At 38.6% G+C, this 19,069-nt stretch overlaps 1 protein-coding gene across 22 annotated transcripts in view; it reads left to right on the plus strand.

Moving 5' to 3' along the window:
• The window catches only part of LOC105758664 (uncharacterized), a 32,989-nt gene extending 21,819 nt beyond the window's left edge, over positions 1-11,170 (plus strand). For 7 of the 22 annotated variants that reach the window (XM_072930250.1, XM_072930266.1, XM_072930248.1 and 4 more), the window contains one exon: positions 1,131-2,647. In XM_072930250.1, coding sequence (XP_072786351.1) covers positions 1,131-1,857 — 727 coding nt within the window. In that variant the 3' untranslated portion in view covers positions 1,858-2,647. The other 15 variants (XR_012056440.1, XR_012056439.1, XR_012056432.1 and 12 more) reach the window with 11 other exon arrangements.
• The last annotated feature ends 7,899 nt before the right edge of the window (positions 11,171-19,069 follow it).

The raw sequence follows: 19,069 nt of genomic DNA on the forward strand, positions 1-19,069 counted from the left end.
AATGTGAAAGATGAAACAGATTTACCTATTGATGAAGTCACAAAAATTATCACATTATAGAAGCTTCACATCAGAATGTTGCTAGGAGCAAGCTCTTTAATATCTGTAATAGGGATATGTGCACTCACAACAGTGAGAGGAAAGGCTTTGAAAAGTATGTGAAGTAAAACTTTTTTGATATTGTTTTGAATCTTTAGGATGTTTGGGCTTTTTTCTTGTGCTATATAGTGGTGTTAACTCTAAGCCTTCATTGATTCATATAGTGAAAGTATGTCTCCAGAATTTTTGTTCTGTGGTTTTGTTTTGTGGTTTTGATAGGATTGAGACAGATTGCTATGACAGGATAGATAAAACATATCACAAGTCAGGTATTTTGGCTTTTAAATAATGATCCTGTTCTGTCGTGCATAGTATGCAGTAGAGGAGTTTATGCCAGAAAGAACAGATACATTTATGGGAAGACCACTCTTCAATATAAATTTTTCACTCAACGTTACTCGTGGCTGTACATTGGATGTGACTTTTTCTGTCTGTGTCCCTGCTTGTTTTTGTGAGGAGGTTGTCACTGCTCAGCTAACTCTAATTTCACTGGTGGGGCGTTTGTCTGTCCGGTCCCGTCAGCTTTGGCAGCAAGACTAGGCACGCTAATGAAAACTGTGTGCAACTGTTAACAACATTGATCACAATTGCATAGGAAACACTGGAAGGTAATAAAAGCAACTGTTTCAATCCTGTTTGCAGTTCTAGCACCCCCAGATGAAGTCATCTGAGGTCACTTAAGGATGTCTCACTAAAATGGTATCAAAGCATATAAAGTTATAACAAGTCTACTGTTTAATTTTTAGGTGGTGTTGATATATAGGCAAGACGAAGGAGGTAGCAAAGTGAAAATACATCAGAAATTACTGCTCTGGCCAGCTGATGTGTTTGAAAGAATAGTGTGAAGGTGCAGAGTGGTAATCTTGTTCAGCTGCATTTGCTTTTAATAGACCATAGTAAAACAGCAAACCAGAAAGCAGACATGCTGGTGTATTCCACATCTACAGGTGTAAAAGCTAGCTCGCCGGACTTCTTGCAGTCTCCTCTCTTCCTAGTCTTTGGCTTGTCAAGAGCTTTCCTTTGTTTGCCAGGAGGGATCCTGAAATCATGCTCGTGTCTGCTCCAGCATGCACAGTTTTAGTCCTTGCTCCCTCACTTTCCCACCTGTTCCAGAGCATTTTTTCTGTTCGTGTACTGCGTGGTGAAGATGAGCAGCTCTCAGGTAAAGCTCAGGGGCTGAGTTTTGATGAACAAATCAGGGTTTCCTACAAGTATAGAAGGAGCATCGATGTTAGGGGCTGGTGGTACCATCCCCTTCCTTTCCCGTGGAATCCTTTTCTCTCGGGGGAGGGGGGCGGTGGTTTCGCCCGTGGCAGTGCTCAGCTCTGCCGGTTACCGGCGCACGGACCGTGTTGCGCACGAGCTCGTCCGAGTGGCCTCAGGGTGTTCCCCGTGAGAGCTGTCCCCGAGCCAGCGCGGCCAGAAAGTTCTCCATGGGGACGGTCCGGGCATCGCCTCGGTGCCTTCAGCCCGCGGGGCCGGGAGGCGAGGGGCTCCTGCCCGGGCTCGGCGGCATTAGGGGCCGCGGCCGTGCCTCCCTCCTCCGCAGGTTACTACTGGCGGCGGCCCCGGGAGGCTGGAGGGACCTTTGCCCGCCGAGCAGCGCGCCCGCTCCGCGCTGCCCTCATGTCAGGTTTCTTTTGTTCATTTATAGCAGAAACTCAGCTCTTCCTTCCTTCAGAGGTTATGCAGGGGATTGTGGCACGTGTTCGCCTTCAAAAGCGTGCTTTGGCTAACGTTAAAATACGTCGAATTTAATGCCTACATGATACTTGCACTACAAGACTTTTACAGCAGCTATGTATCCTGCTGAAGTCTTTGTAGTACAATATTTGAAACAAGACCGTAAGAATAAGGGTTCTAACTATTAAATTAGAATTAGACTTGAGCAGAAGTTGATATATTATCTGACACTTGGCTTCTGTAGTGCCTGTCACAAAGCTCTTAAACTGTGCATTAATCTTCAACAAATTCAGAAATGTCTGTTTCAGTCCAGAAACTCTTATTACCAAATAAATAGCTCTGGTACTGTTGGAATGAGCAAAGAAGTGTCCTTAACAAGAAATTCCTTTACATCTAAATTTTCTCCCATGAGTTTAGTTTATTGCTCTTGCCCACCTTCTACTTAAAAGGAAAAAAGCATGGGGTAACTTTGCAGATAAATGTCCAGTGAGGTATATTTCAAATAATGTACATTCAGAACATATTGTCACCCATGTAATGGCTTTGAAAAGCAAAATGTCACTTTTATTTGAGAAAGTGGCAGTCTGTAAATGGGAGGTGTTATTAAAATGATCACAGGTAGAAACTATACAACTGAAAGGTAAATCTGCCAAGTGACAGTTCTTGCACTCAAATACACAGCCCATGGAAACAGCAAAACAGAGTAAGTTACTCAAAGAGAATAATTTTTATGTTCTTAGTATCCTGGTGGTGAATGGTTTGCTGCTTTCAGAACACAGATGATGGCGCCTTTTGGGTTCAGAAATTTTATACAGCCTTTCTGCAACCTGTTATGTTGCTTTTATTCCAGATAATTTTCTTGTCATTGCAGGCAGTAAAGTCTTCTCAGACCCACAGCTGCCCATGGACTGAAATTCTCTGCTCTACCAGAACTAGAGCCTACACTCAAGTATAACCACATTAAGTTCATGTAGTTCTTTAAATCTCTCAGTTTCTTGTGTCCTAGTACAAGCTGTATTCTCTCTATCCAAGAAAGAGTTCCCAGGCAATCTTTCTGATTCTTTGTGCTCTGTATATTATTGACATATGAGTCTTCACTTTTACTGTCTCTTGTACTGTGTGATGCTTCAGCCTTTTACCTCTGCCCTGATTACCTGACCCAGCCTCTGACTAAGCCCAGCCTTACACTGACAATGCTGGCAGCCTCTCCTGCTCCCCCACCTCCAGACAACATATTCTCTTTATCTTTCCAGATACAATGGAAAAAAATCAACCAAAATATATGAAGCCACATCCCTATACTCTCTTTCATTTTTGCCTATCCTAATAAAAGTAAGACTCTGCTCTTTGATAAAAAGTATAATGTTATGTTTTATATAGGTTATAATGCTATATATGATTTTGTAATTGCTAATACAACAGGGCAGTGTGGGACGCAGTATCTGCAGTGACAATGTGCATTTCAAACTAAACCAGGATGATCTTAGCAAGATTACCAAGCAGTATAGTTATGGCATGCTAAGTGCTTAAGCTAATTCTAGTTGGCTTGTCTGTGGGTGAGTGGTAAGTATTCAGTTTTTGGGTGCTTGTTAGCAAGATTTGTGATGAGAATCCTTGTTAAAATAATCCTTTAAAAAAGTGATAAAGGGAACACTGTTCAATATCAGGTCTTTGAAAAATAGACAAACTTCTAAGAAACTGGCTGTGATTGGAAATAAGGAAAAAATATATTTTAGATAGAACCTGCAGTGATGGAGTAAACAAGTTCATAATCATGCAGTTTTTAATTTTTTCATGTACTTGACTTTACTGCTCACATAAAAGCTTACTGTGTCCAACCTTTAGTTGTTTCAAAACCTTCTAAAGACAACTACTGTTGTTAATGAGCTATTAATAGTATTTAATGCAAACTGTAGGAAGAGTTATTGTGAGATTGTGAATAAAATTTCAATAATGAAATCAAGTTGCTATTCCTTTTTTTAATTTATATTTTTACAAAGACGTTATCATATTTGCTTAAACCATAATACAGTTTCTCATTTGACTGGTAAAATATCTTCTAATGCTTCAGTTGATGTTAACTATGAGTAAGTTTCTTCCTGATTTCTCTATGTAGCGATGGTTTAATTTATATTGTCATTGGTAGGGACATTGTGCTTAGATTAATAACAGAATTTCCATGATAATATGAATGCATTATATATGATGTGAAAAAACATTTCTTCTACTCAGTTTTGAATTTTCCACACTTTTAGTGCTTCTTTTATTTTTTTCTTGTGCTGTAAGATAGCAAGCATACAAATATCTGATCTGACCTCTCTAGAACAATTACTTTACATGTGCATACATAATATTCTTGATTTGAAACTTTCTAGTTTCTCTTCATAGGATATTTTCTATGTTTAGCAGTATTCACACTTGCACCCTGTCTATATCTTTAGTATCCTTTTGGAGAAAGAGTAACCTGTACCTCATATGGGATTTTTTTTTCTGGTAAGGTCACAGCACTGATTTTTATAATCCTATTACACTGGTTTTCTTCTAATTGTCTTGCATTGTTTAAGCTGCCAGTTTTGTTATTTTTATTTTGATTGTAGTGGTGTGTTGAGCAGAGATTTTTTTTGCTAAACTGCTGAAGTGGGTCCTGATTCCTTCCTGAGGCCAAAGCAACTGGTGTGTTTTCCCATTACGGAATAACCGATCTAATGATTGACTTCCATTAAACAGATGCAATCCTAACACCCCCTTGCACCTGACACTGGCATGTAGTGATAGGACAAGGGTTAATGGCTTCAAAATGAAAGGAGATAGAGTTAGACTAGATGTTAGGAAGTAATTCTTTACTGTGAATGTGGTGAGGTGCTGGAACAAGTTTCCCAGAGAAGCTGTGGATGCCCCATCCCTGGAGGTGTTCAAGGCCAGGTTGGATGGGTCTTTGAGCACCTGGTCCAGTGAAAGGTGTTCTTACCCATGACAGGGAGGGTTGGAACTAGATGATCTTTAAGGCCCCCTCCAAACCAAACCATTTTAAGATTGTATGACTTGTCTAACTGATATTAATAATTAAAACAACTCCTGAAATGGGGCAAGAACTTTATATCTGATGGCCCTTGTCTTTTGTTTTTCATATAAGTTATCTTGGCCAAACCTTTAAACAGATAAGTGTCAGTGCTTGTAAGTGACCCTAAGACTGTGAGTAAATTAAATCTATGGGAGACTAAATGTTAGTGACTAACATGAATTTATTTGGAGATTTTGTAGGTAACTGTTACCCTCCCTTTGCCTAACACATTGAGTAGTAGTGTACTAAATTCCTTACAGTTGTGTCTTTAATTTGAAGCCTCATAAAACACAGGCTGTTTTTTTAATGGGTTTATTTTAATATGTCTGTTATCTGTCTATCATCACTTAAACTTGATTCACTTAAATTTGATTTAGTGTTTCTGGGGTCCACTTACTAATTTTGGTTAGACTATAATTTTCCTTCATTTTGAGTAACTGAAATAACTACAGATCTTCTGCCATGATAGTTGCCCCAGTTTCTGAATTATTAACAAGTGTACTGTAATACAGAATCAAATACATCCTTTTCAGCATTTTGCAGTTAACTCTTTGCTATTAATGAGATTTATTATCATGAAATCAAATAATTTAATTCAATATTTTCCCTGGTTAGATTTTGATCGGATTTTGATCTATGACTGACTGTGTCCTTATTTTTGTTTGCTTGCTTCAGGAGGCATTTTTCTCTTACTTTGGTCTTTGAAAGAACTTATTTTCTGTTATCTGGAGCAAGAACTGGATCATCACTAGTAGAAGTTGTTCTATTCTATTTTCTTTTTTACATGGTGCCTGGTATGACTTTTGATTATTGTTTATGCAGCCCATTCCAATGTCAAATCGCCCTTTATATGAATAAGATCTTCCTGATATCCTAATTCTTCCTAATATTTTTATTCTCCCTTCTCTGCTTTTTTAGCTATATTGATTTGTCTTGAGGACTTGTCCATGATTCACAGTGGGGAGAAAAAAGCTGGTGCCAGCCATGAATGCATTCCAGGTCTTTAATATAGGATTGAGGAGTTTAGTAAATACCAGGGTTGAAGTTAGTGCAAAAAGCTGTGCATCCACCGGGCATATCTGGGTAAGCTATGATAATTGCGTGATCAGGATCTGTATAATGAAATACTGTATAGCATTGTAAGACTTTTTTTGTATAATTGGAAAATAATTCCTATGATGCTTTGCATCACGCAGACATGTGCTGGAAAGGATATCTGCAATTTTAAATTTTAGCAGTGTAAATATAATAGAGATGAAAGTAGAAAATGTACACAGAGGAAAAGGGAAATGCTAGTAGTCAGGGAACATTCATACTTTAGGGATCCAACTCCTGTAACTAAATCAAAAGACTGATTTCCTTAGGCCATTTCCACAGAGTATCAGAGACTCCTTCACAGGACATTTTGTAGCATTTCAGGAGTTCCTTCAACCAAATCTCTCTCAAGGAGCCTCTCTCTGTTTACTCTAGCATAGGATCTGTCTCCTACATCCCACTCTTTCTTACTTTTGACATTTGAAAAAGGTGATGTGTATGTAACTACTTATCACACATTTTGCTTATAGGGGCTGTAGGGGCATGTTAGTAAGCTGAATTTCAGAGAAAGCTTTGAACAACAGTAATGCAGTATGTTTTCAGATATTTAAGGGCAATTCCATAAAGTGTAAGGTATAAGAGAGAAAAAGGCACAAAAGGTTTGTTTGAAAATACACCATATGGGTGTGAGGAGCTGGAAACTGGACTCCTGACACTGAATGGCAGGTGGGAGACAGGAAGGGAAAAGATACAAGAAGCATCCCTAATTTTTTTTTTTTTTATTGGTAAGAAGTGGAGGGTTTTTAAATGTTTTATCCAAAAACAACATAACAATCAAATTAGACAGTATGATCTAATGGTCTTTTGAGCTTTATGTTTCATGAAAATTGGCCTGGTTTCAAACACGAGCAAAGCACAGCTGTCTTCCTGATGAAGATTAAGGAGCAATAGGTGTGGTGGTGATCAGCAAGGATGGACCTTGCAAGTGAAGATAAGTGGTAGATGCTGCAGAAGTAGCCAGGGAGAGCTGTGGAGATAGTGATGTGTTCTCCAAGTGATTGACTAGGAAAAGCATCTTTGCAGCAGTTCTCTGAGTGAATGTGTGTGATATGGGGCTGTGTTTGTCAAAAGCAGAGAGAAAAAATGTTGCTGAATCAAAAAGCAGAGAGCAAAATCTTACTGAATCAAAATATGATGATGATGATTAACCCGAAAGAATACTTTAGCTGATTGGGAGGATTAAGAAAAATACTGTCTTGGAAATGTGGCATTGAAAGTATCTGCAAATTATGAATATGAATCTCGGGATTTGGAATATCTTTAGGATGTAAGGTGATGCTAGAGTTACATGTCTGAGCAATAGGCAGGATGATGGTGTAGCTGTACAGCTTTGTGTGTGTCACCAACAGTTAAGTCATTCATAGGAAAAACTGTAAAATCTGTCCTCAAATATAATTGTATTATTTATTTTTTGACGTTCTTCACTCCTACACCTGCTTCCCACATAATATTTCTTAGAATATTTCCCCACCTGCCACAAAGGACTGGACATTAATTGTTGAGTTTGATTTGTAATGCCACAGTGGGGTGCCTAGTATGAAAAGATGTATTTTTCATTTGCTGGGAAGGCACTGCTCTTTTCATTTGGTTTATAGTAATGGTGAACACAGATGCAGTAATTTCCTTAAAATTAAATTATGAAGTCAAGTCTTCTAATAACAATACTCCATAGTATTTCAGTAATAATTAATCAATTCAGTTCCTTATTCTGATTCTGCCTGATGATGCAAGAATTCCCCCCAGGAAGAGGAAGCTTTTCATTTGCTTGAGAATTTTATAGCCAGGTCCCATACCAGCCACAGTCATTTTTTCCTTCCCCCTTCAGCATGTACCAGAACTCATAGGCTGAGAAAGGACAGAGAAAATACATCTACTCTTAGCTAACTTTCCAGTGGTATGTAGCTGTATGGACATGGTAGCAAACAAGTGTGAGTTAGAATTGTTTCTAGGCTTTTCTGACTTAAACCAGAGATGAGGCAGCTTTAGTATCAAGGAGGCATAACCTGAAGAAAAAAATCCAAACAGCTTTTTAATTGTTTCTTGTTTTTTAATTAATTTCTGCCTGGTGTGGAAATTTAAACTGTTAATGTGTGTTTGCAAGAGCAATAAGAAAGGTTGTCTTAGGTTTTGAGTAGTTAGGTGTCCAGATTAAAAAGATAAATATTTAAGGAAAAGAAATTAAAACCTGTCTTTCTTTGGAAATATAACTCTGGCAAGGAGTTTGATATTAATGGCCCATCAATAGTTTCAGCTTGTTCAGAGAAAGAGCAGTGATATCCAGGAAAGGCAGTAGATTACTCTCTGCTAGCTAAAAATTTGTGAAATCATAAATTCAGTGAGCAAACATACTCCATGGGCACACTGGGTCCTGGGACTGGGACCTCTGCCTGCATAAGGCTGAGCCCGGCCAGCTGCATCTTCCCCCCAAGTCCCTGTGTGCCTACAGTGTGACTCCAAGTTTGAGGCTGTAACTCTCTGGAGATAAAACAACCAAAATCTTACACTTTACTTGAAGTCCAGTGTTGTAGATTCTTTACTATGTGCCAGTTTCAGACATGCATGTGGGACATAACTGTGAATTCAATATTAAAATGGGAGTAAAAGTTTTGTTATCTGTCCTGAGCTAACACCAATTCTAAAAAGACAAACACATTTATTTTCTTCACAGATTTTGGAAATCTCATCTGCTTTGCATATCTGTGAGTTTACTTATATATAATTGGTCTAAGTCAGTGTGTCATCTTGGCAAAAAAGGCTTCTTAATGTCCATGTGCATGGAAAGTATTGTATATACTACTATTTTTTCCTATCTAGAAATAATAGCTGTTTGTGTCTTTATCTCTCCATGAGTGCTATAGGCAAATCAATGTCTCAGTGAATTTAAGATATTCATGTCCTTGTGCATCTGGAGTTAATTTTTAAATTTACTAATTTTTTTATGTCAAGGATCTTGCTGCATCTTAAGCCATCCTGTAGGAGATAGAAAAGTAATCAGAGATTGTTGGATATCTTGAACATTTTTTTGGCTAGAAGGTGTATTGAAATTGATTTGTCAGGTTACATGCTGATCTCTGAAGGTGTAACTCTGCTCTAGTAATAGGAAGAATGGTATCATACTCCTGGACAATTCATTCTGTCTTTGGTCTGGCTGTCTCAAAGAGGTCATGCTAGTGAAGGTCCAAGGTGCAGTGATGACATTTACAGGCATGGTGAATTGGCCATTACGGCCTCCCAAGCTGAGAGATAGCCTTAGCTAGAGAGGGAGCATGGACCCTTCCTGGGGTGGGTGGTAAGTGCTGGTGTGGAAGTTTGGATGACTCAGCTCCCCATGGATTCCCATGTGATTCCATGTGCTTGTGCCACCATAAATCTGATATTTCTGCTGTGTCTTCACTGCTTCTGTCACACACGCCTGTTATGTTAAAGCCTGTATTCCAGTGGGCAAACCTCATTATGGGGAAGGCTTTCTTTTGCTAGTCTCTTTTCTCATTAGCAGTTGTATGATACTACGTGCATGCTACTGTGGGGTTGTACTGAAACCTTGTGGAGACACACTGCCAAGCTAGAACTTCTTACAACCTTCAGATAGTCATAGCAATGACAGTTCTTATATAAATATTGTTTACTTTCTGTCAGTTTTTAAAATACGGGCAAATTATCTCATTTTAGCTTTGGCCATCATGTTACTAAGAGGCTGAAAATCTACATGAAGAGCTGATGAAGATAAATACATTTATTGATTTTAGACCACTCTCTTTTATTAAAAATAATAAACCAAATTACATATAACAAGGAAAAAGCAGCAGCACACAGGAGGTGAGCAAACACACTGCAGGTACTTATGTTTGCCTGAAGGGGAATGTGCTGTGATCAATTAATGCTCTATAAATCTCTTGGTGTAAGATATCACTGTTGCTTTTGCTGTAGCTGCAGCATTTTAAGGTAAAAATAGAGATCTTGTCATGGTCTAGGCACTCAGATTATTTCACTCTGATTAGTTTGGTGTCTCTTTAATTAGAGCTGTGTGCTCTGTTACCCGATTTCATTCTTTTTCTCTTTACATATTTAGGTCCTAGTCCTGCAACTGGATTTATTCAAATGGACCTCGATAGCCTGGGGGCCTGATGAAGCTCATGGGACTCTGGTGACTGCAGGTTCTCACTCTGAAGATCTGATTGTAGGCCTGAACCTAAATTTCTATTTCGTTCTCCTGTCTATTTGCTTCTTAAGTGATGAAAATTATCCTTTAAAATGGTGTTGTCTTTGAGTCTCATGTACATCCACTTTAGTAGTGTTCCAACACTGTGTGCCTGGGATGTTGTCAGACATTGTTAAATTATTTCTGTTCTGTTGAGTGTCTAAACCTCATGATTTCTCTGATTATTGTGTTAGATTTTTCTGTTTAGTGTCTTTCTACCTAAAATGGAGGAGATCATCACCTGTGTTTTCAATCGTTGTGGTATTTCTCTTAACTCAGATTTTTAAGTCAGAGTAATTGTTGAAAGTGTTCAGGTTATTTTTAAAGATATAGGTAGATTTGTTTATTTCTTGTTGGATATATATAGTATAATATTTTATTTTGCAAACTTGGTAGCCTAGTATTACTGAAAGCTTTCAATATGATGATACTCTGATGTAATAAAATAAGTAGGAAAAGACCTTTTTACTAGCTCTCCTGTTGCTTTTCTATTCCTGTGGCTGTGGTTACACAACATCAGAGTGTTGTATAAAAAAAAATGAAGATATTTTTATTTTTTGTGAGTCAGTATATACCTTTTGTTGACAATAAGCGCTGCTCCCTCTCCTATTCCATGTTGCAATTTCACTGAATAATAAAGTTATAGCCCTGGTAGAACCTATAGAAAGGACTTTGAAAATCACATGTAGAGGGTGATCACAAATAGAGTGTAAAAGGAAAAATAGATGTGTTCTGTCTTTATACATGTTGGTATATAAGTTGTATATATTTTTAAAGCAAGTATGTAGCAGTGTATGATAATTTGTATATTAAAAGAGCCAAAACTTTCTTTCTATATAGAGAATCAGAAAAACTTGTTTGGTTTTTGTAGGCTTATTACAATGATATTAAGGAGCTTCACAGTATTTGATGATTTTTTGTGTATTCCCAGAACAGAAAAGCACCGTTGTCCTGTTAAATCAAGGAGAAAACAGAGCTACTTGTTTAGTCAGTAGTAAAGTCAATGATATTAAATGGATTCTCCTGCCTTTTAACCTTGTGCCTCCAGCTCCATTTTTCCCTCAAGACCCAAACATTCCATTACCATCATCTGCTTTGCATTTCTACATGAAAGGCCCAAGGTGTTTCTGTTTGGACTCCCAGAAAATGAGGAAGACAAGGTTGGTTGGCCATCTGCCAGGGTGCAAGGTCTGACTCGCTCCTTGCTCACAGGGGCTGCTGGTGAAGGCAGAGTCAGAACTGAGTGTTCTGTGTGGCATTCAACTGCCTTAACCACATGCCCATCGCTCTCTTCCTGAGCTGTCTGTCTTGTTCTCAGCATAACTCCTAAAGACAACACATATAACAACCAATAAATAATCTAATTTGATGCACAGCCCTGATTCACTTCCTGAGCCATGTCCTGCTCACACGGGGCAGCCACAGTCCCATGGAAAAATTCAGCATGGTGCACGAGGCCAAAGAGTAAGGCTGTTAAGTGTCTTTAAACTTTGCAATGAAGCAGTGTTCTTTTAACGTCACTTATTATAGCCATAGCTCAACGTGTTTTTAACAAGGCACAAGAGAAAAATGGAAGCTTTTAGAACTGGTTGTAACCAATTCCCTGTCTAGCCTGTGAACATGAATGTCCAGCTCAGTGCAACACAGACACACAAACCATCAGCCAATGGGAGGAGGCTGGCCACTTCCAGGGAGGAAGGGAAGGAAGAAGGATGGGTGCTTAACACCATGGGTATATCCAATTTGCTTCCAAGTCTCAGGGACTATTTGTGGAGTGTTGACCCCAGCTTTTTAGGTTTTGCTTTCTCTTCAGCATTCCCACACCCAAAAATTAGCTCCTCCAGAGCTTCTCAGTGCAATAGATATTGGGGGTGTTTCTGTAGTCTGCTAATAATTTAAATGAAGAAACAGAAATCAAAGGTGGGCTTTTCTGCTGCATTTTCCTGTTGAAAAATAAGAGGAGATGCTCCCAGTTCTCTTCACAATGAATTTCAGGGGCTGTCCTTCTGATCCTTGATCTCACAAAGAGATGGCAAAAACTTTAATAGAAAATTCTGCTCTTGGCTTACCCCTTTATCTTCTTCCTGGTCAAATTGTAGTGACCTACTGTGTTTGTAAGCTACCAAGGATGATGTGTAGGCTCCAGTGTCAGAGCAATTGTGTTGGGAACACAAGCTCATCTTGTTATCTTTTATGTTAGAATTTGGTAGCACAATAAGTTTTTTTCAGAGAAACCTTGCCAGACCATGGTCTGAGTTTCAGTTTTTGTTAATATCTGCTTTATCTATGGATGGTGTTTGAGATTTGGTCACCAAGCCTAATGATTTGCTATGAGGAAAACAAAATCTCATACTTTGCTTTTGCATGTTTTTCTCTGAGATACGCAGTCTTTTATCCCAAGTACTGCAGCAAGTTCCTGTAAAAAGACCAGGTGGAAATACTGTTAGGGAAAATTTGTTCAACCCATTCACTGAAATTCATAAAAATCAAAATACTTGCAAAAATAATTCACTGGTCTTTTGTTGCAAAATAAAAATGAAAAACCTGATTTTAGTACTTTTTTTTTTTAAATAAGGATCAATCTTCAACATTTCATAGCTGTAGAGAAATGGTGGGAATTGAACAAAACAGTCTTGATATACAGAATTACCTTAAGTCTGTATCTCAACTCAACACTTTGTATCATGAAACCATGCCCTGAAACTGCTGCCTGTCATATCAGATAATATTATCACTGATTTACTCTGTTACTTCATCTTACCAGCTTTTTGTAACCTTTTGGTAGGATCACAATTTTTTTTCTGTATTTTGGGTGTCTTCTTTTGGTTTGGGGTTTTTTTACCAGCACGTAACAGAGCCCCGATCCATGACTTGGCTTCCAGGTACTAGGATAATACAAGTAGTAATCATGCCTGCTGCTAAAAATTTTCTACATTATTTCATTTGTATTTGTTTGCCTTCAACTTCTAGTTATTGATTCTTGTTATGCCTTCTCTGATGGATTAAATAACTCTTTAGGACTCACTATTTTCTCCCCAGGAAGGTGCTTTTACCCTGTAATCATGTTATTTCTCACTATTACTTTTGTTGTTGTCTGTTTGTTTTAAGAAAAAGCCAAACAGGTTATGCTCTTTAGGGTTCTCATTATTTTTTCACATTCCTGGATGATTATTGTGGATCTTTTCTATCTATAAAACTGTGTGTTAGTAGTCACATACACAGAAGTAAAATTACTTCTCTAGTTCCTCTTGTGTTGGTATGATTAGAAATTGATGTTATTGCAAGGTCAGATTAAAAAAAACCCTACCTAATATGACTTCTACACACCTGAGTGTAGCTATTAGAGGACAGAAAATGATGAGGGATTTAAAAAATATTTAAATATTTTTACGTGATCCACATATCAGCAAGAGTGGGTGTGCAGGAGGGATGCCAAAAGTATTTCTTTTGAGGTTTTTAAGGAGCTAGAAGTGAAAATAAAAATAATAATTTTAATTGTAAAGCAACAGTAATATATCAAAACTTAAGTGCTCTGTTTAGCATAGTAATACATAGTTGCAGAAGTTTTTGTAGGACTGAATGAAAAGTGTTTGTTATTAACACACTGTTTTGGGTCACTAGAAATAGAGACTGTAAGTAGATGTGAATATACATATCCCTTACATCCATTTAATCCTATAAGTAGCCACTTGCTTATATTTGGAAACCCAAGAACAGGTATGTGATCTGCTATGCTGAAATAGAAGAAATAACATGGTATTAAGAATTCATTTTTTATAAAGATTGTCACTATTAAGTAATATAAAAGTTCAAACAATCAATATCCAGAGCTTCAAAGAGGCTCTTGAAAGTTTTACAGCTTCAATATTTCTTTCCAAAGGGGTGGCTATTTATTTTGATTTGCATCCATACTTTAGGACAAGGTTAAGTTAAATTTACATGAACAAGACTAATCAGATGCCTGTCTAGTCAAAACATCTCTGCCTACTCCATGACTTTCATGCATATCATGCATATAAGCATCTGAATTGTATCTGCACTCCCAGCCCCACACTTATCCCTCCTGGAAACCATCAGATTTTCATTAAATTCAACTTTAGACTGTTTAAACTCTCAGTGCTGCACATTAGTTTGATGCAAGTTTGTCTAATGTTGTGTCTGACAAAACTTTGAGGCCACCACATTGACTTTCTGTCCAAACTGACTTGAGTTTTGACTTTAAAAAGAATGCGTCTTTCCCTTGCGGCAGCATTCCCTCTGTGAAATTTGGGGCATGTTCCACAAGAGTCTTTGTTTCAACAAAATGAAAGTTCATGGAAACATGGTAAATGAGGAAGAAATGAGGTTTAAAATAATGCAAAATACTTAGAATCCTCTAAAACTAATGGCAAAGAATTAAAGGCAAACAAGAACCGAATAGAAAGCCAAATGGCCTCTAATTAAGACAGTACTAAGCTAAACAGATTTAGACTATACATTTGTGTGTTAATGGAAAAGTTATTACTAAGATTTTGGTAACACTGGGTGATTTGGGGTAGAAGCTGTCACTCTGAAATGATGAGCTCACAGAGCGCTTTTCAGAACAACCATTTGCTGTTGGAAAAGGCAAGAGAAGTGGGAAGTCTCTTGGATGCTTTTTGGTATCACAGGCTTAGTCAGTGTAAAGAATGTGATTTCTTACGTCCTAGGTTGCCTCAGTTTCTTCTGCTGAGTCTCATATCTTGGAATAGAACCATTAAATAGAAGGAGATGACATCACTGGGAAAGACTATCGTAGAAGAAACAGGATGATTATTATAGAAGCTGGAGACAGTCTCCATGAGAATACTAGCATGACATCTTTTCTCTGAACAGCCAATTAACAGGTGATCCTCTTTTCTGAACCAGTAATAAAAATTCTATGGCTGCATGTAATGGTGGGTTTTTGACCAATGCAGCACCCAGTGCAGTACATACTGGAAAACTGTTTTGGAAGGGGGGGGGGGGGGGGAGAGGAGTCTGGCTAGAAAATTACTTTCCCATTAAATAATGCTACTGATGACTATTTGGTGAGCAGATACAGCTGCCAGAATGCATTTTTCAGCTTATCTTTGCACAGGAGTGTGGACAAAAGATGACAGAAAGGAGAGAGATGGAGAAAGGATATGAATTTTTTGAGGCTTCTTCTGCTCTTCCAGGATATGTTTTTTGCCCTCCCTAGTGATTGATATATGCTGATAACTTGTAGTACTTGTAATCATCCTTGAGCATCATATCTCCATGGGATGTTAGCAGGTTTATGAAGTTTCTGAGTATGTGGACAACTCCTTCAATGAATGAGAAACACTCCATTGCATTGTAAGGGATGAGACAGACACTACACAGTGACACCCATGTACACTTGGCTATATTCAGCAAAAGGGTAAGACTGTCCTGTCAACCTATGTAAGTTCCCCTTTTGAAGCTGTGAGCAAATGGTTGTTTCCTCCAGCAGTTCCTGTAACGGCTTGTATGCAGTCAACATTCACAGTAGCTCCAGAGTAGTTACTAGATAGACTGACGTGTGCTGCATCCTGTTTCTTTGGAATCAGCATCCCATAAATTTATATTATTTCCTTGGTTTGTGGAAATAAGACTGTGCTAGGATTTCTAATATCAGGGACTGTGTTGGCATTAAGGTGTCATCTTCATATCCAGAAGCAGATGGCTTAGTCTGTGTTGCAGTCCTGTATAAAGGATCAGAGTACAGATCGGTGATGTTTATCTATTGTGTATTTTCAGAAAACATGTAGATAAGGAAACAGTAGCTCTGTCCCAGTACTATACGTAGCTCTAGGAGTCTTTCCAGTTTGACAGAGAGCACTGAGATCTATCTAAAGGAGTCCTGGCTGTGAGAGAGCATGTCCTGTTGAATCTTCTGGGCTGGATAAAATAGTAAGGAAGGGCATCTCAGGTATTTTTCATCACTTAGGCTTGGTTGGATTCTGTCTGTTCAGGTGTAGAAGTCAAACAGTGGTGTCAATATCAGAAGCTTCCCTGCCTCTAGACTGGAGTGAGGGAGACCAAGTACTGACACCTTTAGAGCAGTGTCTGTGAAGATGGACAGCAGCATTTTGGGTTTATTAGAAGCAGCTGATAACTCTTATCTCAGTGGTAGGCTTGAGTGTACAATACATAAATGATCTGGAGATTTTGGAGGGGGTTGAATATTTGATGCCATGTTTCCAGAAAGTTGAAGAGATAAGTGGATATTGCACTGCATGTTGTGTTCTCAGCAAAGCAAGCATCTCAGCAGGTCAGCGATTTCAGAAATAGTGCAGTCCTGAAAGAACATTTTTTGAACTCCTTTTTGCTGTTGAAGCTGAACACAGTTCCATCTGTCTGAAACTGTACATTGAGAGCTTCACAGAGGCACTTAAAGAAGTTATGTACTTATGCATAAGGAATAAGATGCTGAAGGAATCATATTTCATAAGAGTAAACCTATTAATCTTACCATAAAATGGTTACTTTCTATACAAAAGTTCACTTTAAAAAATGTTCGTGTTATACTGATCATCTGAGGAAAAGTCCATACTGATGTATCTTCACCATCTTTCTGAGTTGAACAGTGTGGGTATATGCTTGTGCTATGAAAATCTGTTTACTTGGATACTTTGCTATGCATCTGCTAATTCCACAAAAAGTGTGCAAATTTTCATGCCACCTATTTTGTGGATAAAAGCACTGACCCTGGATTAAGAATGTATCAGCTCTAGAAACGACACGGAATTGTCTTCAGGGCTCACATGTCAACAAAGATCAGCTGGTTCACACGTGAAGCATGGTGAGGAAAACACTGCAGCGGCACTGCTGCAGTGCCATCCCTGCTCCCTTCCTGCCTCTCCCAGACTGTTGCCTTTAGTCAGCCGAGGTTACCGTGCTTGTCTGCAACTGCTCCACAGTGAGCTCTTAACACACCTGGGTCAGCCAAGCACTCATCCATGGGGAGTGGACAAAAAGCCACTTGAAACCCTGCTCACTGATAGAAGAGGAACAGCAGCCTACCCAGATTACTTGATACAATGTGAGCAAATCCAGAGAGAAATGTAAAGCAAATCAGGTTCCATGCATTGGTACTGTTTGTAGACATACTGATTCTCATTCCTTTGAACAGAGTCTTTCTCTTCCAGAAATTATTTTAAGGAAATATTTAAAGTGTATCTCCTGAAAATTTCAAATAAGACAACAGAGGAAAAGATTGACTGTAAGTCTGCATCTAATAAGCAACTGAGAATTGTGTTAATCTGGGCTGTGCACAGGCTGACACTGCAGCCTTAGGAAAAGGGCAAATATGGCCAGGGCTTTTTTTTAAATACACTGCAAAAACCCTGCCTGCTGCAGGGATGGAAGTGTTCAAAAGCAATAGTGACAATCTCCATTACCAGCAGCTTCATCAGAGGTTCATGTGCCCAGGTGCCCTGTCTCCACAGATGTTTTGCTCTCATTTTGAGCTGAAAATGTAACTTTTTTGTTGAAAAAGGCTTTCAGATCTTGTTAAAAATAACCTAATAGTAGCTTTGGATTTGACTGACAAGCTAGTTGTTACTGTGCCATTTTCACTGTAATAGTCTAGTAATTTTGACCCAAAGAAACAATGATCTCATTTCTTGGGAGGGAGGACAGAGTGACAAAATCTGGAGGTCCTGTGACGACACTGAATCTCTTTGTTGTCAAAGCAAGCTATGAAATCATCTGCTTTCCTGCCAAATCCCACTGGGGAGTAAGCAGTGTCCTTCACAGAACACACATTTTGCAGGAGAAGATGAGGGCACAGAAGAACCATGTTCCTGCCCCACAGGAGGTGTGCTGCTCCACACCCTGTGACTTCTGGAATTGATGCAAGTGTGTTTTCCCACTTCTGTCAACAACCACAGCACTAAAGCGGTCAGAAGCTTTCTAAGGTTCTTTATATACTGTGACTTCATCAAAAATTCTGCTGGCGTAGCATCACCAATGTGTTTCAGTTATTTTGGGAATGGGGGAGAATGTGATCTCTGCATCTCTTTCTCAGTCAGGCTCCACTGCCAACCAGGTGGTCTGTACTTGATGGAGTTCTCCATCTTTGTTCGTGTTTGCTAGAAGTCTTTGGTTGTGAGCTACATGGGGGATGAAAGGAAGTGAGAGGAAAATTTTAATAAAACTTTTTTTGTCATTCATTTGGAACTTTTCTGTTCCTGCTCAGTACTACATTGTTAAGATGAACAGTTCTGTCTTTAGAGAGCCCTTCCTCTGTTACCTCTAAAGAAAACTGGAGAACAAAAGGATGCTTTAAAAAAAGATTGATAATGTGTAGCTGATGTTTCCATTCAAGTTCAGCTTGCCTTACATGGAAAAGGAGTTGAACCAAAAGGCTTCTTACAACCATTTCTGCTGGTTTCCAAATAACTAGCTACAATGATTATCCTAAAAACTGAAGTATTTGAAAACACATTTCTAATAGAAATCGTAGTTTTACTATTGCTTTGAAATATGACAACCAATCTGTGTCCTTTTTCCCAAAGTATACCCTAGTTTGCAAAACATCAAAATTACTAAACAGGGGTTTTGAAACTTCCTCTGCAGCTACATAATTTTCTTCCTGGAGCAGTTGTACTGGGCTGTTGTGACCCGAATGTTCTGTGGACAAAGCTTATGTGTAAGAAGTCAAAGGTGTTTTGTGTTATCCAAGTGATCTCAGTGACTGCACCTGTCTAGTGAAGTGCAATTTAAAACAGATTTAAACTTCAGTGAGGTTTGCAGAAGAAGGCATGTTTGTGAAGTATCAAAAAGGATGTGGCACAGCATGAACAAGAGAAAAAACATATATTGCTTCCATAAAAAAACGCTACTGTCTGCAACTGATGAGCAAATTCTTTTGTATTTCTGCCATCAAGGATTGCAGAAGAAACCCACTGGAATATGCAAACCTGTAC

The sequence above is a fragment of the Taeniopygia guttata genome, chromosome 1 (assembly GCF_048771995.1).
Source record: "Taeniopygia guttata chromosome 1, bTaeGut7.mat, whole genome shotgun sequence".
NCBI lineage: Eukaryota > Metazoa > Chordata > Aves > Passeriformes > Estrildidae > Taeniopygia > Taeniopygia guttata.